The sequence below is a fragment of the Pimephales promelas genome, chromosome 2, assembly GCF_988280905.1.
Source record: "Pimephales promelas chromosome 2, fPimPro1.hap1.1, whole genome shotgun sequence".
Lineage (NCBI taxonomy): Eukaryota > Metazoa > Chordata > Actinopteri > Cypriniformes > Leuciscidae > Pimephales > Pimephales promelas.
Window position 1 is genome coordinate 39,897,116 of NC_142770.1, and position 23,824 is coordinate 39,920,939.

Below are 23,824 nucleotides of genomic sequence, written 5' to 3' on the forward strand. Positions count from 1 at the left end.
GTGTATGTGTATACTCTGTGTGTTTGTGTGTGGGGATATACTGGCTATTAAACAAGCTAGGTAAACGCATAGACTATTATAAACAAGGAAGGGTAAAATTATAATCGCTAACATAGCAGACTGCATCAGTGACAAAAGTACATTGGTTACACAATCATATATTTGTTTTTTTGACATGATTTATTATATAATGACTCGGCATAATCTATATTAAAGAGAAAATAATCACTTTATCCGATGTATAAAGTGAATAAAATAAAATTGACTAAAGGGTGTCACACGGACGAGAAGCGCAGCACAGCGTCTAGGACAACTCCAGGTAACGTTATCGCACACCGGATGCACACTTTCTAATCAGTGTATGGCCAGCAATATTGTAATGTATAATGACATGAAATGAAGATAATGTCTGTTCCATTTTATTACTGTACAATTAAATACAATCGTTGCTGAGTCTGCAGTCTGAAAACTTTACCTCAGAGCATCCGTTGAATGAATTAAGAATCTCACCTGAAAAATCCAATAACATCAGCATTCAAGGAGCTGATTTCTGTAAATGAATGCAAAACTATATGTATATTGCAGCATAGGGCAGGATCCATCAGCACCGATTTGAGACAAAAATAATTTAAACTGTATATAAAACTATGTATAAACTATATGGTGCTCTGTGGCGCAGCAGGGTTTTGAACACGGTCCTGAGTCGTTGCTGGGCGCCGCGGACAGATGCCGAATGGCGCCGCTGGTGTGTGTACACTCATAGAGAATAATGTGTTCGAATTTTAAAGATGTGGCGCTGCGCGACGCTGCACTTCTCGTCCGGTGTGCGACCCCCTTTACTGGAGTTCAACAACTACTCAAAAACTATCTTCTTCTCTCCCGCCACCGGAATGTGTGTGTCTGAGGTAAAAGGGGCGGAGGCAGTGGACCAACGCACTGTGAGGCAAGGGAGGGGGGGTCTCAAAATGTTTAGAACGCACGTTTTTTTCGTTATTGCCCCATTTGCATTTGTGTTATTTTATTTCTTAATTATTTTAAGAATAAATCATTACATTATTTACAATACAATATTTACAATAACCAAAATATGTTGGGGCCGTTTACACCTGGTCACTTCATCCGATCGTGAAAAGACAAGGTGTAAATTCCCTCCGAAACGCATTCGAGACGGATTTGAATCCGATCACTCAAACCACTTCAGGAGGTGGTCTGGGCCGCATTCCAGACGAAACTGGACAAGTGTAAATGTATCTGGTTGTTGAAACCACATATGTAAATGTTACTACTCCCCAAAATGCTAAAAAATAAACGTGTGAGAGCATGTTATAGGCCATATGTCATGCTATTTTAGTCAGATATGACAGCGCTACTGCGACACATGCATCACCTCAGATGAGCAGCTGATCATCTATCAAGCCAACGTGCCGCAATCTATCACAAATCAAAGTGAAAGTAAGTCGCACTGTTGCAGACACTTAACACTACAATCTTCATTAAAAGTAGGGCTGCACGTTTTCAAGTTTTTCATTAACCGTTAACCGAGGCCCTTATCGGTTAATACTCGGTTAACCATGTGCGCGCCGCAACCTCGCGATACAGAGTTAATTTTTAACACCTTTAATAACTGGTTGGACCCCATTTGAAACGAAATTAATTTATAGAAATAAAACGCAGTGGTAAATTCAGAGCAGTTAAAGTAGGCGCGTTTCCATCACCCTTCAAACTGAAATTGCCAATTGAAAATACGCACATTGGCAACACGTCCATTTCGCAAAAACTCCGTGTCCGCAAATAATAATAATAATCATCATTATTGTAACATTTTATTAGGCTGCATATGTAGAAGACGCTTTTATCCAAAAAAGGAACAAAGCACAAATAAACACAATATTTTGACGCATATCCAGTGTGTGTGCTTAGTGTGGAGACTGCGTGACGCCCGCATGTGAACACTTGCAGTTTCATTGCAGTTCTTAACTTAAAATACTCTTTCATTTCTGGTCATACAGAAAATAATAATACATTATTCGCAAATACATTTATTTGTGTAAATTATATATTTCTCTCTAAAGGTGCATCCGGGGATGGAGATTTGTTTTTAGCAGAAACTGATTTAGAAAACAATAGTTTATTAATAAACAATTAATGCCTCGTTATTTTATATTATTTTATTATCAGACACATTTATTGTATCTTATAAATCATCTATAAATCCCCTTTCTGTAGGCTGTGGTTAGCTCTTCTCATTCAGCACTGCGGGGAAAATATAATTTCCAGGTTCTAATTTGGCCTCAGAAAACCAGTAAAATCTTTTTTTTTCCATATTCATTTGTCAAATATTTTAAATGTTTAAAGGGGCAAAAAAATCAAACAAATACTTGAAAATTCATCGATATATAGCCTATATATTTTTGCGCAACATTTGACGTAGTCCTACAGTTCAAATGAACATTTTGGTGTTCAACTCTGCGTTTTACAAAATACAACAACCGCTCATTTTTCGTTTTGCAATTAGGCCTACGGATTAAATAAGGGGAAACGAATGAACACAAAAGTACACTGACCGTATGGACATATACGAGGCAGAGTTCTTTTTTAAAATTCATAAAAGATACAAGGAATAGCCTACTAGACAAAACCTCAAAGAAATGCCACAATCAAGACCGCGGAGCAGAAATGAGGGAGAAACACACAGAAACTCTGTGACTTTCCCTGCCATTAATGCTTGGATGACACACCACGTCTCCTTCCATAAATAATTAATAATGTCTAGTGCGGTGGCTGTGATATAGCCTACCAACCGTCCGTTGCCATTATTTTTGGAATGGCTTATCGCGAAAGGAAAAAAAAATTTTTATTCGCATAACACCGTTAATAGAAACTCTGTCATTTCACAATATTTTTTTATCGACGATCAGAAAAAAAACGCAAAAGTTTTGTGCATGTATTGACGCCACTTAACCGAGCAAAAAGGTTTCACTCGGTTATGCAATTTTAAATGCCGATGATCAATAAAATGCAGCTCATATCTGTTGCTTTCGGTGACATGCAGTTCATTAAATCCGTATATAGCGTGGGAATTGAAGATCGGATTTATATCCGTTTTGCAAAAACACATTTATGTGACCAGGTGTAAATGGAATCGTTTGGATAAATCAGATAGCTATCCGATCTGAGAAAATGCATGAAGTGGCCAGATATAAACAGCCCCGTTGAGTTTGGCTGCAAACTCAGAGAAAACCTCTGAGTTTTCAACGAATTTCGTTTCGCCAGGAGAAATGTTGAATACAACTGAACAGAACAGAACCCAATTTGATGATTGTAAGAACAGTGAATGCATGTTGATGTCAAGATGCCTATTTGTTTTTCATAAGGTCCAATGTTTCGCTTTCTTTTTTGGCGTTGTTGCCTGATTTAATGATGAGTTTAATTTCCTAATTATAACGTGTAGCGCTGTTTCAAAAACTTTCCAAGAGTTCCATGGTCTCCTTAAGCCGCTTAATAAAAATTACTGCTTAATTTATTTAGAGACAGAAGTTACTAATAATTATATTTGGGTATTTTATTTATTTATTTAAAAATAAAATAATGATAAAATATTTATTTTATTTTTGTTCATGTTTTTATCTAAAGCAAAGTATAACGCTCCCAATATACTGTAACGGAGCTCCCAACATTGCAAATTCTGAATGCGTGCATGAGATATTCTAAGCAATGCAATTTCTTAATCCATTTCCAATATAACAACATTTTTATTTTAATTACAATGGTCATGTTTTTACTTTTTTATTAGGCCTATTTATTACGTGCAACATTTAAATTAATATTCAAAAATGGGTAAAGTTACTTTTCTGATGAACTTTATTATACTGCAAACCAAAATAAAATATTGGCGATATCTCTGCGATTAATAATAATATTAATTAATAGTCTACAAAACGAAAAGATAAAGATCAAGAAATCCAGGAAAAAATGTTTAACAGAATTAGTGATAAATGATGTTTGACAAGGAACGCATCTTAAAGTCGCATACAGACCAACACAGACTCATGTTGCCGTTGAAGCAGTCAGCGGTGAACAGGCACATAAAATATTAAGCTAGAAAAGTTCAGTGAGTGATTTTCTTTATCCTTTGTTCTTTGATCAACATTAAATATTGGCACCGAGTACAGGCTGTCAATGCACGCAGGCCTACTGTTCAACCGTTTCAGACAAAACTGACTGTTTACAGGGATATTTTGAACTTGAAAAAAGATGTATACTGACGTCTTTCCGTGGTTGAAAAAATTCTTCTGATGTTTATTCATGTTTATTTGATGCTATGAATTAACAATAAGGATATTTGTGAGATATTGTATGTGCATTTGTCCGTACATGAGAAGCGGCTGTGTGTGCAGCTCAGGAAACAGCGCGCATGCAGAAGTGTTCTCTCGCGTCTTGCGCTTAAAGAATGCCATCAAGAAGAATCAATTTTCTATTCCTAACCCTACAAACTAGCCTATAGAAAATATTTAAATCATGCTATTGCATGTAAATAAATATGTGTATAACTATAGGGCTATGTGAGATATATTTGTCTTTTTTAAAATTGGCGATTATCGTCTGGAAACAGATTTATAATCGATATCACGATACATGCGAGACATCATAATATCGTCATATCGCCCAGCCCTATCCTGTCAGTCATCGCACCTCACTCTAGTCATGTGACTCCTGTGGCTATGGTGGCCGAGAGAGCTCAACGCACTGCAACTAAAGCAAACACATGCAAATAGAAAAAAACGGGTGCCTGAGATGTTACAATGACAACGCAGCACAGTGTCCATCAGCTGTATAGCTGTTCTTATGACAGAAATATACTGCTGTTAACATAACGGTTGCAAATACATTTTTATTTTTACTTTACAAAAAAGCTTTTAAAATGTGCGTGCATTTATCTGTGTGTCTCAACTTTAAAACTTTGGACCCTACAGGTCTAGCATTTCTTATGAAACTTTTCTTTATGAAAATTTAAATTTGAGTTATTTGTAGCGTGTTTCTGTATTTGTGTTGTGAGCTTTTGCAGCTTGTTTCTGTATTTGGGTGGTGTTGTGAGTATTTGGAGCTCACATGTGTTGTGAAACTGATAAAGATGTTTTCTTAATTTGCGGGTGTTTTTACTATTTGCATGCATTTTATTTCTATTTGCATGCGTTTTTTTTCTATTTGCATGCGTTTTTTTGTTGTTGTTTTTTGTATACATTTTTTTTATTTGCATGCGTTTTCTTCAGTTGCAGCACATTGATCTTTCTCTGCAACCGTAGGCTCAACTTACCTCAGTATCTCCAATTTACACTTTATATTCTTCAGTCCAGTGCAGAGCAGCTTCACTCCTGAATCCTGCAGATTGTTATTGTTCATGTTCAGCTCTTTCAGATTGGTATCTGATCCAAGAACTGCAGCCAGAGCTGAACAGCTTTTGTTTGTTAAGTTACAATCATTTAACCTACAATAAAGTCACAACACAGAATTAGATTGAACATATACATTTTCTATATACAAATATTATTTACATTTTTTACATAAACATCATATACAGCAGAGAGGCTGAGTTAAACTAACATCTATCTTCAAAAACTATAACTAGTGTTTTTTTTATTCAGTGACAAATTTCCTAGATAAAATGAAGCATGTTGGAAAAAACATTTGTGTAAAGCTGTTATAGCTATAGATTTTTTTCTCTTTTGAGATTGACATCTCACAAATCGAACTCGTATAACTGTCTGTCACACGTTCTACCGTCACATCGTTACTTAATAAACAACATAAGATAAAAGAAGTAGCATCAAACAGAAATTAGCCGCGCACATATAACACTGCAGAGAGTTCAACAGGGAGCGCGCAGCTCTTAAAGGGGCCAGACCTTATTTACATTCGTTACAGTCTGAAATAAAACAAGTTAAATATTCCCAGCACTTTCTATGATGTAGTATGTAGTCATTGCATTTTTTCAACGTTTAGTCATTACTTTTAGTCAAACTTCAGTTACTAACATTAATTTTGGTAGCTATTTTATATGTAGTCTTTAGACAAAAAATTACATTATTATTTTATGCTTTAGGCCAATTCAATTAAGCTTATGGAGACATTTGAATCAAGGTAACAGGCTGTATTGACAATGCACTCTTTAGCGGTAGAACTTATCCCTGTTCCTTAGTTCAGTGGTTCTCCAATTTTTTAGAATACCGTAACCCCTCTTGCACTTAGACTGCAGTCACACCTTTTCCATTTAGGGACTGCCCCTTTTAATCAATTTTTTTCAAGTTATTTTTTATTTTTTTACCTTTATAAATACTTTAATAAAATAAATAATGTTTTAAATAAAACCATGTTCAATAAATATCCAATGATGGTAAAAACGAGGTGATACTTTTAAAATATTAAATTAAAAGCGCCAGTAGGTGGCGGTAAGTCACTGTCTTTATGAGTCATCCGCCATTATAGGTCCGCCATCCGTCATCGAGTCATTCATTCATTAGTAACAAACATGGTAACAAAGCAAGTGGCTGTATTTATGAACGGGTCATTGAATCTCACGAATTCGAATCACCGCTGTGTGCTGCAGTTCTGCAGTGGCTTTCGTTGCAAAACAGCAATAATATGCAATAATATGATCAACATTAAAAACACTGCTGGATATCAGCCTGTATTGATAGCAGATTTAGTCGCACAAACAGCTTGTGACAGAATAAAGAACAACTGAATGAAACTTTAATTAAAGTAGATCTCAAGTGAAGATCACTGAACTCCAGCTACTTGTCTGTGTTTTCAGATCATCCGCGCTTCTTCAGCAGTGTAGAGCGCGCACGCTAGCATGGTTGCCAGATACTATTGACAAGACGTGTTCTTTTAACAGAAAAGCTCTGACTGGGGATTTAATTATTTAAATCTGGCAACCAAGCATGAACGCACAGTCTGTAAACAAAACAAAAAAACCGGATGACGAGTTGGACAAGAAATGTAAGGCCCTTACATGAAATTTAAGACCCCATTGGAAATTTCAGATCTTAAAACATTTTCAGGCCTTAAAAAGCGAAAATGTTATTTAAGACATTTTAAGACTTTTTAAGTACCCGCGGGGACCCTGTTTTTAAGTAGGCTCACTGGGAAACGCATTTCTGCAGAGCCCTGGGTCCAGCTTGAGAGCCAGCGTCTGTCCAAGGCTTGTCCGCTCAGACAGAATAACAACTGGCAGGAGGATTCCGGAAGGGTAAACAGATGTTACTGTGTGGCCCAGAGAAAGTCCCTCCCCAGCTGGACAGACAGGGGATGGAGTCTCTACTCCCCCTGGCCAAAGCTGAGTCACGTTGGCACGATTGAGCAGGCTGGAAGAATAGTGGAATGAACCATCCTCAGAAGCTTCTGACTCCAAGGGGGAGGTGACAGGCGAGTTGTGAGATGCGAGGGTAGCATAGCGCAACGGTCGCGATTGAACCAGTACAAGCTCGCTGAGCAACGATGGCTCAAAGCAAGGGGAACTGCAACAAGGAGATAGCAGGTGAAAATGGAACCATTTTAATGACTTTAGAAACCAACCTTTATTAATTAATATATAGATGGGGAGAGGCAGAGATGGGGTTTGGGCATTGAGTGCATTGTGTACGTAATTCGATTTTTTGATCCAGACACTTTATTTCACCGACCTTTTGTCTTCTGCATTCTCCTTACCCATGTGTCCTGTTCTTCCCTCAGTCTCATCCCCCAGAAACAGTCCCACTGACCCAACCCCAAACCCCATAATAATTAATAAAGGCTGGTTTCTAAAGTACTTCTTCCTGCATTAATGTTCATGGGTAGCCTAAATGGATTCCATTCAGACCTTAATATTAAATAGTTTACTGTTATATGTCAACAAAATTCATCAAGACATTTTCACCTGCTATATACCCAAGGTTTAGATTTGTTTGGGTATTTATGCAAATTAGCACATATGTAATTAGATTATTCGAATGTCAGTCGAATGTCAAAATTGTTTTTTCAATAAATTATAATTTTATAACATCTTGTTTATCATGTCTGAATATATCTTGGGAAAATTCACTAGTTTAGTGCAGAAAAATATCGATTTCTACTGGCAAGCTGAAAACGTCTTTCTCTTTAAGAACACGCACAGCACAGCAGAGGGGACAAAAACAACAATATCTCCCATTTAGCTCTCCTTCTCTTAACACTACAAAGACAGTTTAATCTATCAAAATAAACCACATAACAGAATAAAGGTAGTCCTGTGTAAAATACAACGGCACACAAGTTTTTATTTATTTGTTTTTATCCAGCGTTATCGTGTGGTGTGATGTGGAGCAAAAAAACAGCAAAGGCGAGACCTTTCTCGCCTCTCAATCGACCAATTTCAAAATGGTTTTCACAGGACGAATTTTGAGTTTGTAAGCTTTCGAATGATACCTTATCTATGAGATAATCTCAAATGTGATATGAAAAAAAGGCAATAGAAAAAGAGCGCCAGTCATCCCGCTAGCAGGATGTGACCGTTAATTAAACCTGTTTTTCTCAAAATTCCATTTCTGAAAATGACAGTGATCAGCCAACTTCACATAACCACAACTTTTGTTACAGGCAAATGATAAAAGAAATAAAAACAGATTTGGAAAGGGCTTATACCCAGCTTTAATGTGGTCTTAAAACCTGTAATATGTCAAATTTCAGCATGTGGTGGGTTTTCCCAGATCGCATCACATATTATGGACTTGACTGCACCGATACCATTATACGAGACAGTTCACACTTTTATGGCAAGTTAAATTTCTGTGACTCAACGTACCTCACTATCTCCAATTTACACTTTACATTCTTCAGTCCAGTGCTGAGCAGCTTCACTCCTGAATCCTGCAGATTATTATTGTTCAAGTTCAGCTCTTTCAGAATAGTATCTGATCCAAGAACTGCAGCCAGAGCTGAACAGCTTTTGTCTGTTAAGTTGCAATCATTTAACCTACAATAAAGAACACAGAATTAGATGGAACGTATACAATACATTTTCTATATACTAATATTAAATACATTTTCCATTTATTTTTTACATAAACAGTATATACACCAAAGAGGCTGAGTTAAACTAACATTTATCTTTAAAAATGACTATTTCCCCTACAACAGGGTTTTGTTTATTCAGTGACAAATTTCCTAGACAAAATGAAGCATGCTTGAAAAATTATTTGTGTAAAGCTGTTACAGCAATAGGATTTTTTCTCTTTTTATGTTTATGGTGATGGCACAGTGGATAAGACATATGCCTTTGGTGTGAGAGACCCGGGTTCAAATCCACTGTGAGACACCAATGTGTCCCTGAGCAAGACACTTAACCCCTAGTTGCTCCAGAGGCGTGCGACCTCTGATATATATATATATATATATATATATATATATATATAAATATATATATATATATATATATAGCAGTTGTAAGTCGCTTTAGATAAAAGCATCAGCTAAATGAATAAATGTAAATGTTATGTCACCCAATGGAGTTTAGGTTCTTGCCAGTGTTGCCTCTGTCTTTCTTTATTGTGGACACTTAATATTAGAAGTGTGCACAAAAACAAATCACATTTGTATCGCGATTCAAGCTTTAACGATTCAAAATCGATTAAAAAAATTCCAAAAATCGATTCATACATTCATTCGAGGCTGCGAGGGCCGGTCTGATAATAGTGATACATTGCAAGTTCTAACATCCGGCGGACAGGTGTGCAGCCGCTGCCCGCTGGTCAAACTATGCAGCCTCTCTGCTCAACCCGTAAATAAATCCAGTGATCCGGATATTTTGTTTCGAGTTCTTAAATGGTGTTGTGGTAGATCCTTTGCCAAGCGTGTCAGAAGTTACAGGTTCTAATCTGCACTCATATAGTTTTTTTCTCTCTCTCATCATAACCGAATATGTTCATCAGTGGTTACAGTCTATATCAAGCAGGGACACATTTGTGTGCATTTTATTTTGAGATTTCACCGGAACGAATAGGGTCTCCACAACGACGATAGATTGAAGAGTGCGCCCAAGTGAAGACTATGGGCACACCACAAGAGAACAACTCTATCCATGACACTGATAGCAGCGGCAACGATTGCTCAGCATGACTTCAAAAACAACAGATTTAAGCACTAGATAAATTAGACTAAATTAATGCTCTGCTAGTTAACTGGAGATGTTTTATTTATTTGTATTAGGTACATCCGTACAATTTTCCAAAAAGTAGTGGGGGACAATATCGATCCTGAGAAAAAGGAGTGAGGACATGTCCCATCAGTCCCAGCCGCAAATTACGCCTGTGACACGACTTCACTTGATCTAAAAAAATATACACAATATAATCATAGATGTTAACAGTAGCGGTGGCTTTTTTAATCTATTTAATATGATTTAAATAGACCCATAGCAAGGATTCTATGACATTAGTATATTTTTTTAGGAAGTTCAATGTGCCCAGTCGAGTGCACATTTCAACAGTCAACCTGGTAGCTAAAGTACTTAACCACATTTACCATGATTGTTTGTTTGATCTGACTACAGCACTTTAAAGCTAAATATAAAAGCTTTTTATTTAAGTTTTATTTTAAACCTAAATGAAATGTATTTGAAAACTGGCCAAAGCTTGGCACTTTCCAATTTTTAGTTGCAAAAGTTTTTATTTTTGTATGAAGACATATAATGTAATAGCAAAATACATTTAATTTGTTGGCTTCTTTTCTTTTAAATTGTATGTCCACTGCAATCAATTACAAAGGAAAAAGTAAACTACATTTACATACTGTGCATCGTTTTCTTGAATCGAGAATAGTTTTTGAATCGAAAATCGAATCTTGAGCCTAAAAATTGATATCCAAGAATTGTGACATTTTCTGAATCATGCTCCCCTACTTAATATTCAACAATATTATTGACTTGACTGCACGACACCATTATTTGAGACAGTTCACACTTTTATGGCAAGTTAAAGGCCTTTCACTATAATACTAAAACTGCCTCCATTCACATGTCTTTTTGACATATCATTTTTAATGATTTAAATAAAGCTACGATTACTTAAACCTAAGAAATTGTATTTGTTTTCAATATTTCAAGATTAAGGTTAACCAATGGCTGATGCCAATATATTAGAGAGCACTGTTAACTCTATCAGTTAAACAATGCGTGCTGATCCAGACCAGAAAACAATATCTGGTCGTAGGTTAGTGGTAGCAATCTCAGGTGGAAAAATAAGCCGTTGATCAAGATCAGCCTGCATCTTTCAGTCCCTAGCAGCTTCCAGTTGTCCTGGGCAACTTGGTATTAACACCTTTTCTTGGTGGTTGCTCGCCTGGGCGGAGAAATATTGTCTTCTGTGTGTAAAGTTTTGCTATAACAGGCGGCAACTTATTGGTCATACTACGCTTGCCTTCCAATGCTAAAGCCAAACATCGCAGTACTTGGTCACAGCGCCAAGTAAACTGACCTTGGCTAAGCCACCTTACATCCGGTCAAAATGTGCCTTAATATGGCAGATGATGAACACAAAGGACAAGAGGGATCCTCTCCTACCCAGAGGTTTAGGTTCTGCGGAGATGGAACAACATCATATGTTGACCTGATGTATGTGAACAGGGTTTTGATAAATGTTTATTTTTAAATCTCTCGATCTACATATTGAATTACATTATTATTACATTAAACTACAGAATTACTCATAGTAATAAGCATTTAGATATGTAATTACTGGGAGAAACAGAGGGGCAACTAATACATGAGGTGGTGATATATATATATATATATATATATATATATATATGTTAACCTTTCAAAATTTCATCTAACTTTTTGGCAATATAAATAACATCTGTACCAAATTACATTCTTTCCCCCCAGTTTGGATATATTAATATTATATGCCTTTTTTTCTTTCTCAAGTATGAGAATGTGGTAATATATATATATATATATATATATATATATAATTCGATACAAATCATACAAGTCTGGTGTCTCCACACACGCACACACACACACACACACAAAAGCTTTACAGGCATAGCTTCATGTTTATGATGGGGAATCAATATAGAGATAAATGCATTTTTCAGATGAGATTAAAACATGACAAAATATATTAAAAGACTTACAGAGCTCTTCTGGAGGCTTTAATGACTGCCGATAATCTAATGAGGCACTCGTCTGATTTCTTGAATTTCTGAAGCTCAAACTCCTCCAGCTCTTCCTCTGATGTCAACAACACAAAGACTAAAGCAGACCACTGGGCAGGTGAAAGGTCACCAGATGAGAGACTTCCTTTGCTAAGGTGGGTCTGAATCTCGTTCACCAGAGTTTGGTCGTTCAGTTCATTGAGACAGTAGAACAGATTGATGGATCTCTCTGCAGGAAGATTAGCTTCTAATTTCTGCTTGATGTACTGAACTATTTCCTTGTTGCTCTGGTCAGTGCCATCTCGCTGCGTTAACAGACCTCGTAAGAGTCGTATAACTATTTCCTTGTTGCTCTGGTCAGTGCCGTCTCGCTGTGTCAACAGACCTCGTAAGAGTCGTCGATTGGACTGGAGTGACAGACCGAGGACGAAGCGAAGGAAAAGGTCCAGGTGTCCATTGTCACTCTCCAGCGCCTTGTCCACTGCAGTCTTGAGAAAATCAATCATGGTTTCATTTCTGTTTTCCTGTTCTGTAGACTCATGATCAAACACACTTGTCTTGTTGATGTCTAGAAACAGATGTGCATAAAGGGCTGCAATAAACTCTTGAATGCTCAAGTGAACAAAGCAGTACATGGTACCAAGAACGATCCCTGTTTCCTCCTTAAAGATCTGGGTACACATGCCTGAGTACACTGATGCCTTATAGACGTCAAGACCACAGGCTTCCAGGTCTGTGTCATAGAAGATCAGGTTGTTTCTTTCCAGCTGATGAAATGCCAGTTTCCCCAGTGAAAGGATGGCGTCTTTATCCCAGGAAACATCTGGTGTGTATTCTCCATCATATTTCCGGCGGCTCTGCTGGATCTGAAAGCGGAGAAAGTGTGTGTACATTTGTGTCAGAGTCTTGGGAGTGTCTTCAGTGTTTGATTCCTGCAGTGTTTTAGAGATCTCATCAGCCTGAGTGTTTCTCACATCATTATTTCTCTTCTCCTCCAGAATGTTCTGGAGAACAGTGGCTGAAATCCAGCAGAAGACTGGGATGTGGCACATGATAAAGAGACTCTTTGATTCTTTAACATGATCTATGATTGTGTTGGCTTGAATATCATCCTTGAATCTTTTTTTGAAGTACTCTTGCTTTTGTGCGTCGCTGAATCCTCGTATCTCTGTCAGCCGGTCGATACAGTCAGGAGGAATCTTACTGGCAGCTGCTGGTCTGCTGGTGATCCAGACGAGAGCAGAAGGAAGCAGATTTCCCTTCATGAGGTTCGTTAGGAGAACATCCAGAGAGGCTGGTGACGATACATCACGCCACGTCTCATTACAATCAAACTTCAGAGGAAGGCGACATTCGTCCAGTCCATCAAGGATGAACAGCACTTTGAACTGATTCCTTCTTGTAAGGTTCAGTCCTTTTGTCTCTGGGAAAAACTGAGTTATAAGGTCCATCAAACTTTGTTTTTCTTTCTCCTTTAAGTTGATCTCTCTGAATGGAAGAGGAAATATGAAGCTGATATCTTGATTTTCTTTTCCTTCAGCCCAGTCCAGAACAAACTTTTGCACAGAGACTGATTTCCCGATGCCAGCGACTCCTTTTGTCAGCACAGTTCGGATCTCCTCGTCTTGTTCAGGCGCTTCAAACAAATGTGTGCATTCAACCTGTATCTCTTGTGCTTCATGATGTCTGGAAGCAACTTCAATCTGTCTGACCTCATGTTCAGTATTGACCTGTTCACTGCCACCCTGAGTGATGTAGAGATCTGTGTAGATGTTATTCAGGAGTGTGGAGTCACCTTGCTTCGCCATTCCTTCAAACACACATTGATACTTCTTCTTTAGGCCACATTTCAGGTGAGGAATGAAGAACAGCTCACCTAAACACAGGAACAGAAAATAGATAGTTTTAGTCTTCATTTTGCTAAGCTCATACTTGCTAAGCTACCTAACATGCTATCTGTTTCTGATGCAGAAAAATTAGTTCATGCATTCATGACCTAGAGACTAGATTACTGTAATGCTTTATTAGCTGCTTGTGCTGCATTCACAATAAACAAGCTACAGTTAGTACAAAATGCAGCTGCTAGAGTTCTTACTAGGTCAAGAAAATATGATTAGGATTATATAACACCAATTTTATCATCTCTACACTGATTACCTATTAATTTTTGTATCAATTACAAAGTACTACTACTGACCTGTAAAGCCCTAAATGGTTTAGCTCCTGTGTATTTAATGGACCTTCTATCGCCCTACAATCCACCGCGTTCCTTAAGATCACTAAATTCGAGGCTTCTGGTCATTCCTGGGACATCTAAGTCCACTAAACAAGGGAAGGCATTCTCGCATTTAGCTCCAAAACTCTGGAATAGCCTTCCTGATATTGTTTGAGGCTCTGACTCGCTGTCCTAGTTTAAAACTAGATTAAAGACACATCTCTTTAGCCAAGCATTCACATAATGCTTACCTTTTATTCCTCTGTTGAATCAGATCGAATGCATTTAATATTATAAAACTTGAAGAGTCTGTAGGTTATTTGTATAGGTTGCATAGTATTTAGAGTCATTACATTCCTGTCTATATTGCGTGAATGATGGGGGGCTGGGAAGATATTGTGTTTTGCGGTAGGTGGTATGCCATACGGAACCGTTGCCACTGAAACTGCAATAACGCACCAATGGGGCTCGACAGTAGGGCTGGGTAATAAATATTGATTTCTCGATATTAATCGATTCTCATTTTTACGAACCGATATCGATTCTTAAATCTCAAGAATCGATTAGTCATCCTGTTTCATTTTAATGAATGGGACATTGTATCGCAGCTGCGCGCATCCAAAAAAATCGCAATAATCTTTGTCCTTTGTTACTATTGATATGAAACAATGTCTCAGTTTTCAAATTACGTCCATTTTCTTTAGAAATTCAAAAACATAAATAGCGTTTTGGCGCTGTGGCGTGAGATCGCTCTGGTGCAGCTCAAGAGAAGCAGCAGCGCTGATCTCTCTTCCGGCTTAATAATACCGGTCACAATGCGAAATAAACATGAATGAGCATCTGAAAGTGTGTTAAAAGATAGAGTACAACTTATCGAAATCCTTATCATGTCACATTGATTCGCTCCATCAGCGTTTCAACCGTGGAAAGACGTCAGTTAAACAGCTTGTAATCAATGTAATGTATCGTCACATTTACCTCAGAAAACCCACATAAACTCGTTAGTCCATACTCGTTAGTGTTCTTCAATATTTAATGCATATTTGAATAAATCTGGCAAGTTTTTATGACAGCCACCATTTAAATGTTTATATTTCATATAATCTTCTTATTATAAAAATAAATTAAAGTGTAATTTAAGTGTTTGTATAGCTACAAAACAGTTCATTATTACCTTCATATTAGGCTAATGAAGTCTATAGGCTACAACTAGACTTCCATAGTTTACAGCATTTAAGAGATTTGATTCCCTTGAGAAAAATTGCCATTTATTGTAACTGATATCCAAAATAATCGATATTGAATCGAATCGAAATCGAATCGAATTGCAAGCTTGTGAATCGAAACCGAATCGAATTGTGAAATTTGTCTCAATACCCACCCCTACTCGACAGCCTTAGTCAAACGGGTTGGGGCGTATGGTTGGGTTGTGGAGAGATTGTGGTTAGGTCTCAGCAGCAGGAGGGATGTAGATGTCAGTAAGCTGGGCTGAATTGAGTGAGGGACGGAGGGGGGTGACTCTGGGACACCAGAGTCACTGTCTTCAAGTTTTTAACATCTACTCTCTTGTAATGGAAATCATTATGAACATCAGCTATGATAATTATTTCCCATTTGCTTTTCTGCTGTTATCTCGGGACACGAGTCCTGAGGATAATGGCGTTTGTCAGCTCCAGTTTGTATCCAGCCTCGCACGGACACTTCAGATGTCCCAACACCTGAGATGAAAGGACTCAACGCCCGTGAAGAGACGACTCAATGCCTGTGAAGAGGTGACTCAACGCCGGTGATATGTTATGCCCTAAATTATTACATGATTAACTAAATGTATTTTTCCATGTACATTTCTGAAATGCACTTTCTGTGCTTTCTGCTTTGAAACAATATGTATTGTGAAAAGCGCTATACAAATAAATTTGAATTGAATTTTCTCTCCAACATTTATAAGAGACAATCAGACAGACGATCACGAGTCTCTTGCCTTCTAGAGCATCAGCAGCTTCATCTTGCTTCATCTCTCTCAGGTAATGTAGTGTGAGATCAAGAGCTGCTGATTTGATACTGGATCTGTTCTCATTAAAGTCCTTCACAAAGTGTTGTGTGTTCTCATGTTGTAATATTTTCTTCAACTTCTCCAGCTCATTCTTCAGAAATGTGATTATTTTGCTCTCAATATCCTACAAACAAAAGTAAGAGAAAAGACAGAATAACACAATTTAAGCCAAATTGTACATCTACATTTGGTAAACATAATTCATTCAATAATTATAATTCATGTACATAAAAAATCCAGATAAAAGCCTAACATGCTGACCAAGTTGTGCTAAAATGTGTTTGTGGCGAGGGGGGCATGGTTCAGTGAAGTCTGTAGCGGGAGAGCAAGGACGGAGCAGAGCGGTGAGTAAGTAGGTCAAGTGCAAAATGACGAACACTTGTATCTGATTGCAGTAATTGGCGTGGGGAGACCGCATAAAAGCTGTCCGTTATGAGAGAGAGAGAGAGAGAGAGAGAGAGAGAGAGAGAGAGAGAGAGAGAGAGAGAGAGAGAGAGAGAGAGAGAGAGACTAGGGAAGTCGTTCACGACACCCTGGCAAGACTGAGGATTTGTATTGAGAAGCTGTGACAGTGAGTATTTTTGTTTTAATGTGAAGAGAGTGTGCCGTGCATGTTAGTTATTGAGAGCGCCCAGCGCGACACTGTGCTTTTGAGACCAAATAAAAAGTGCACAAGTCCCAGTATTCGCAGACCCCTTGTCTACTTCCATCACCCACACTGAACCAACATCATCATCATCACACTGGTGCCGAAACCCGGGATGGAAGAAGAGGACCCCCCCTGTCCTCACCATTTGCGGATATCATCAACACGCTCGCGGGACTTCACCAGCAACACCAACAAGCCCTGCTGAGCATAGTCTCTGCAGCAGGAGCGCGAGCAGTTCCGGAGCTGGATGGACCGGGAGGTTTGGCCTTCGTCATCGCCGGTCCCGGCCTCGGCCCTGCCCATGCCGCTCCACAATATGGGTCCCCAGGACGACCCAGAGGCCTTCCTGGACCTCTTTGAGCGGTCGGCTAAGGCTTGGGACTGGCCGCCCACGGACTGGCCAAGGCGGCTGATCCCCTTGCTGTCCGGAGAAGCCCAGACTGCCGCACAACAGCTGCCAGTCCAGAACCTCCTGGTCTACGAAGACCTCAAGCGTGCCATGCTTTAGCGGGTCAGCCGGACCCCGAAGCAGAGCAGACAGCTGTTCCGATCCCGATCCCTGAGTTCAGGGAATCTGGCCAACCCTTTGTCTTTGCGCAGCAGCTCCGGGACGCGTACCGCAGATGGTTGATGGCCGAGGGCCGCGACGTCGAGGGAATCATCGACCTGGTGGTACTGAAGAAGTTCGTGGCACAACTGCCAGTGGGTCCAGAGCCACCACCCGACGTCACTGGACCAGGCCATCCAGTGGGCAGAGGACCAGTTGGTGGCGTGCCCTGGGGTCGGCGAACTCCTACCAGCACCTTCTCTCTCTCTCTCTCTCTCTCTCTCTCTCTCTCTTCCCCTCCTTCTGTCCCTCTCACTCACCTTGTCCCTGCTCCCAGGTCGCGAGGCGGTTTCCTGCCCCGACCAGTGCCTTTTTGGAGGTCCGGCCCTGCATCTGAACTGGTTCCTGCACCACGAGCGCCGCCCCGGGGAACCCCTTCTACCACCAGCAGCCCTCCACCCCTGGCCCCCACGCTCTCTTCACACCAGTCACTTGACCCACTTCCGGCCAGTGGGATGATGGGAAGGCCTAGGCCGGCCTTTTGGCGTTGTGGGGACCCTGGCCATTTCGTGGATCCCTGCCCAGTGATGGAGATCGGGATGGTTGGCAGGGTCCCAGACGCGCCACAGGCTGCCCCCGATCAAACTGGTATTTGGTACAGCCCCGCAAGTGGTGGTGGGGGGGGGTGAAGGGGGGTACTTACCAGGCTTTGGTGGATTCAGGTTGTAACCAAACCTCCATCCATTTAAGCCTGATTCTGCCGGAGGCATTGAATAAGAGCCGCACGGTTAGGGTTCGGTGTGTGCAAGGTGGATTACCCCTTGGTGCCAGTCACTATTCAATTTCGGGGCCAAAAGCATAGTGTGGAGGTGGCAGTTAACCAGCACCTCCAGCACCCTTTAATTTGGGAACCAATTTGCCGGGGTTTAAAACACTATTGGGGCATTTGTGTTCGGGTGCTTCTGGGACAAAAAGGAAGCAGGGGAAGAGAGTGGTTGTTGAGGCTGGAGAGGCTGTGCTGGGACCCTCGGGGCCTGCCTCAGAGGATCGGAGCGTGATTGAAAGAAGGATTCTTTCTGAGTGTGATGACTTTCCTCTGGAGTTGTCCCGAGATGAGACGCTCAAAATGCGTTTGACCAGGTCCGTACAATCAACGCACAGCCCCTCCATCCTGACCAACCGCTCACACATCCTTAATTTTGCTATTATAAATGATAAGATGTATCAAGTGACTCAGGACACCCAATCAAAACAAGATACAACTCAATTGTTAATTCCAAAGAGCTGTCGGGAAATGCTTTTCCAGGCGGCTCATTGTAATTCGACGGCTGGGCATTTAAGGCAGGCAGCTACACTAAATCGCCTAATGACCCAATTTTTCTGGCCGGGTATTCACGAGAACGTGCGCAGGTGGTGCGCATCTTGTCGCGAATGTCAGTTGGTGAATCAACCGGCCAATCCAAAAGCACCGTTGTGCCCTCTTCCCTTAATGGAGGTCCCCTTCGAGCGAATTGGCATGGACCTCATCGGGCCACTAGAGTGATCCGAACGAGGGAATCACTTTGCATTAATCCTAGTGGATTATGCAACGCAATACCCGGAAGCAGAGCCGCTTCGCAATATTTCCGCTAAGAGCATGTAATGGAGAGTCAGAGGCGTGCAGATCCATATGCAGTATATGTTTATTGAGAATAGTAAAACAGGCAAGAGTCAACGATCAGCATCAAATGTAGAACAGACAATCCAATAGCATGAACTATACCAGGCAGGGGTCAGGGCGGGCAGCAATGATCGTAATCCAGAAGAGACAGGCAAGGGTCAGGGCAGGCAGCAGTGTTCGTAATCCAGGAAGCACAGGCAAGGGTCAGGGCAAGGGTCAATCTCGCCGGGGCAAAACAAGACTTCGCACTGATAGAGAGTCAGCAGGCTGTTTATATAGAGCGGTGAATTAGGATCACCTGTGGTGGTAATCAGACCTGGGTACGGGGCTTATGGGAAATGAATTTCAATACTCCGGAGACGGAGCTCTGGATTGAGTGGAGAGAGCCACAGAGGAGCGATTCATGACAGAGCCCCCCTCCTGCGAGCAGCTCCTGAAGCGAGGATGTGTGCGACGCCGAGGTCTTCCACGGGGTCTCTGAGCAGGTCTGGTGGGGTGTTGCTGATGGAACTCGGAGATCAATGAAGGATCCAGTACATCATGGGACTTTACCCAAGATCTCTCCTCAGGACCATACCCCTCCCAGTCGATCAGATACTGTAATTCCCTGCCTCGGCGTCTTGAGTCGAGAATCTCTCTCACACGGTAAGCCTCCTCGCCTTCGATGATGATGGGAGGGGAGCTCGTCTCCGCATCCTCGTCCTGGTCCCTCTCTCCACTCGGAGCTCCAGCGGGTTTGAGTACGGAGACATGGAAGGTGGGAGAGATACGGTAAGTGGATGGTAAGGCAAGACGGTATGACACAGGGGTAATTTGTCTGAGAATCTTGAATGGACCCACGTACCTAGGACTTAGCTTTTTGCTGGGAAGATGGAGACGTAGGTCCCTGGATGAAAGCCAGACCCACTGTCCTGGTTGATAGTTGGGCCCTCCTCTCCGATGACGGTCTGCTTGCTCTCTGAAGCATCGAACTGCACGTTGCAAATGCACATGGGCACTATTCCAGGTCTCCTCACTTCTCTGAAGCCAAGCGTCAATGGCCGGAAGGTCCGTGGGCTTCCCTGACCAGGGAAATAGAGGCGGTTGATAACCCAGTATACATTGGAATGGAGTTAGACCCGTAGATGGCTTGCGTAATGAATTCTGAGCGTATTCGGCCCACACCAGAAAACGACTCCACTCCTGTTGGTTCTGGTTACAACATGTCCGTAAGAAACGAGTGAGCTCCTGGTTAAGCCTCTCTACCTGTCCATTGGCCTGTGGATGATATCCGGAAGTTAAACTGACATTGATATTCAATTGTTCACATAAAGCATGCCATACCCGAGAAGTGAACTGAGGACCCCTGTCAGACACGATATCCTCGGGTAATCCGTATAACCGAAACACCTGTTGCACCAAAGCCTCTGCTGTCTGTAGCGCCGTAGGAAGTTTGACCAACGGAATGAACCGGCAAGCCTTCGAAAACCGATCGACCACCGTTAGAATGGTTGTGAACTTCTGTGAGGGGGGAAGATCGGTGATAAAATCGATTGCGATATGGGACCATGGGCGTTGTGGTACAGGAAGAGGTTGAAGTAATCCAGCCGGTTTCTGATGAGATGATTTGGAGATGTTACAGGCAATGCATTGCTTTACAAAGGAGATCACGTCGGTTTGAAGCGTTGACCACCAGAACCGGTTCGCTACTAGATGAGTAGTGGCTGTGATTCCTGGATGACCTGAGCTGGGAGTATTATGCACCCATTCCAGTACTCGAGTGCGCAGACGGGTTGGTACATATGTACGATCTGAAGGACATTCTGGAGGTAGTTGCTCCTCTTGCTGAGCGGCTGAAATCTCTGTCATAATGTCCCACTGGATGGGAGCCACGATGAGGGTAGGAGGAAGAATGGGTTCTGAGGTGCGAGAATTGGGTGAATTGTCAAATTGCCTTGAAAGCGAGTCCGCCTTGCTGTTCTTGGATCCCGGACGGTATGTCACCTTAAAGTCGAATCGACTAAAGAACAGAGACCACCTGGCTTGTCTGGGGTTCAGTCTTTTGGCTGTTTTGATGTACTCAAGGTTACGGTGATCCGTCAGAACGGTGAAGGGGAGATGAGCTCCCTCCAACCAGTGCCGCCATTCCTCCAGAGCTGCTTTCATGGCCAGAAGTTCTCGGTCTCCCACATCGTAGTTTCTCTCGGCGGGAGTTAGTTTCCGTGAATAATATGCACAAGGGAAAAGTTTCTCTGGATTACCCTGTCGTTGAGACAATACTGCCCCCATGCCTGTATCAGACGCGTCCACTTCTACGATAAACTCCCGTTCTGGGTCTGGATGATGCAGGATGGGAGCGGTGGTGAATATCTCCTTTAACTGTTGAAAAGCTCTTAAACTGCTAGGTGACCACTTCAACCGATGTCCACCTCCTTGCAACAGGGAAGTGAGTGGCGCGGCAATGACACTGAAGTTTCTGATGAACCGACGATAAAAGTTTGCAAAGCCCAAGAAACGTTGTAGTTGTTTGATGTTATTAGGTTGCGGCCAATCCACCACGGCTTGTACTTTGTCACTATCCATGGTAACCCCCTCAGCACTGATGATGTAACCCAGGAAGGCGATCTGCGTCTGATGAAACTCACATTTGGGTAACTTTGCGTATAGTTGATTCTCAATGAGGCGTTGTAGTACTGCTCTCACCTCTCTCACATGATCCTCAAAAGTCTCGGAATAGATCAGGATATCATCGATGTACACAATGAGATTCCGATTGAGCATATCACGGAAGATCTCGTTAACGAAGGACTGAAACACAGAAGGACTGTTAGCTAATCCGAAAGGCATCACAGTATATTCATAGTGCCCCGTAGTGGTTGAAAAGGCTGTCTTCCACTCATCCCCCTCTCGGATCCGTATCAAATTATAAGCGTTTCTCAAATCGAGCTTGGTAAAGTATTTGGCGGTACGGAGCTGTTCAAGAGCAGCGGGAACTAGAGGCAGTGGGTAACGAAATTTTACGGTGATCTCATTCAAACTGCGGTAATCAATACAGGGACGCAATCCTCCATCCTTCTTCTTAACGAAGAAAAACCCAGCTGAAGCGGGAGAAGTAGATGGTCTTATGAAGCCCTTGGATAGTTGTTCCTCGATGTAGCTTTTCATAGCTTCTGATTCGGGCTGTGAGAGAGGGAAAATTCTTCCTCGAGTAGGAGAGGAGCCGGGAAGGAGATCGATAGCGCAGTCATAAGAACGATGAGGAGGAAGTTTGGTTGCCTGCTCCTCACTGAAGGCTAAAGAGAGATCATGATATTGTGCAGGAATCTTTGTTAAGTCAGGAACTTCGGAATGAGGGATGGATAAGGATACCTTGGTGATGGAACGGAGACAATCCTTCTGACAGGCATTAGACCACTGGATTATCTGTTTCTCAGACCATGAAATGACGGGGTTATGTTTCTCCAACCAGGGTAATCCTAGAATTATGGGGTGTCGTGGTGATTCGATAGTAAGCAGTTGGATGCTTTCAGAATGAAGAGTGCTGGTTTGTAACGTTACTTCTTGCGAGATATATTGTATTTCGCCGTTCCCCAACGGACGTCCATCTAACGCTGCTACGGCCATCCGGGATGAACATGGAAGGAGAGAGATATGGTAAGTCTTGGCGAAAGATAAATCAATGAAATTTCCTGCCGCTCCAGAATCCACTAGTGCTGTGGTATTAATCTTCTCTCCTCCAAAGTACAGCGTAACATCCAGTTCAAACACGTTAGAGGAATTGAAATTACAACTCACCACTTTGGGATCTCGTGAGATGGGTCGCTTGGGACACGTCGCCCTCATGTGGCCAGATTCACCGCAGTACAGACACAGTCGGTTACGAATTCTTCTCTCTCTCTCCTCCTGAGTTAAATGGGTAAAGCCGATCTGCATAGGTTCGCTCTCCTGAACAACAACTGGTGGTAGATTGACTCTGTGACCTTGTGGAACTCTCCGAGCTCGTATGAGATTATCCAGACGAATGGACAGGTTGATGAGTTGATGGAGTGATGTTCCCTCATCTCGACAAGCCAGTTCTCCTTGAAGCTCAGTATTCAGACCATTACGGAACAACAACTTGAGTGGATCATCGCCCCATCCTGTCTGTGCAGCGAGAGTACGGAAGCAAAGCAATGTGTAATCAGCCGCTGAAGAGGCGCCCTGGCGTAAAGCAAGCAGCAGCTCACCTGGTTCCTTCCCTCCGGCGGGATGTTCAAAAATTTCCTTGAACTGAAGCAAAAAGTTGTGATAGGACGGGAATGATAAATTACCTCCTTCCCAAAGTGCTGTTGCCCATTCCAAAGCTCTGCCAGTTAATAATGAGCATATAAATGACACTTTACTCTCGTCAGTCTGGTAGAACTGGGGTTGCTGATTAATGAAAATGGAACATTGTAGCAGAAAGCCTTTACACTTGGCGGGACTTCCATCATATTTCTCTGGGAGAGATAAGCGAGGATTGTTGGCCGAATTACTCACGAGAGGAGGAGATGGGTCGGACTCTGCTGAAG

The 23,824-nt window shown here is 41.5% G+C and overlaps 1 protein-coding gene and 1 long non-coding RNA gene across 2 annotated transcripts in view; one reads left to right on the forward strand and one right to left on the reverse strand.

Moving 5' to 3' along the window:
- LOC120493161 (NACHT, LRR and PYD domains-containing protein 3-like) overlaps positions 1-17,391 on the reverse strand; it is a 109,578-nt gene extending 92,187 nt beyond the window's left edge. The window contains 4 exon segments of the mRNA XM_089134479.1: positions 5,315-5,485; positions 12,151-14,047; positions 16,368-16,563; positions 17,269-17,391. Of these exon segments, the coding sequence (XP_088990605.1) occupies positions 5,315-5,485; positions 12,151-14,047; positions 16,368-16,563; positions 17,269-17,391 (2,387 nt within the window).
- LOC148997375 (uncharacterized) overlaps positions 1-23,824 on the forward strand; it is a 497,974-nt gene that overhangs the window by 326,617 nt on the left and 147,533 nt on the right. The gene's annotated exons all lie outside the window — the stretch shown is intronic.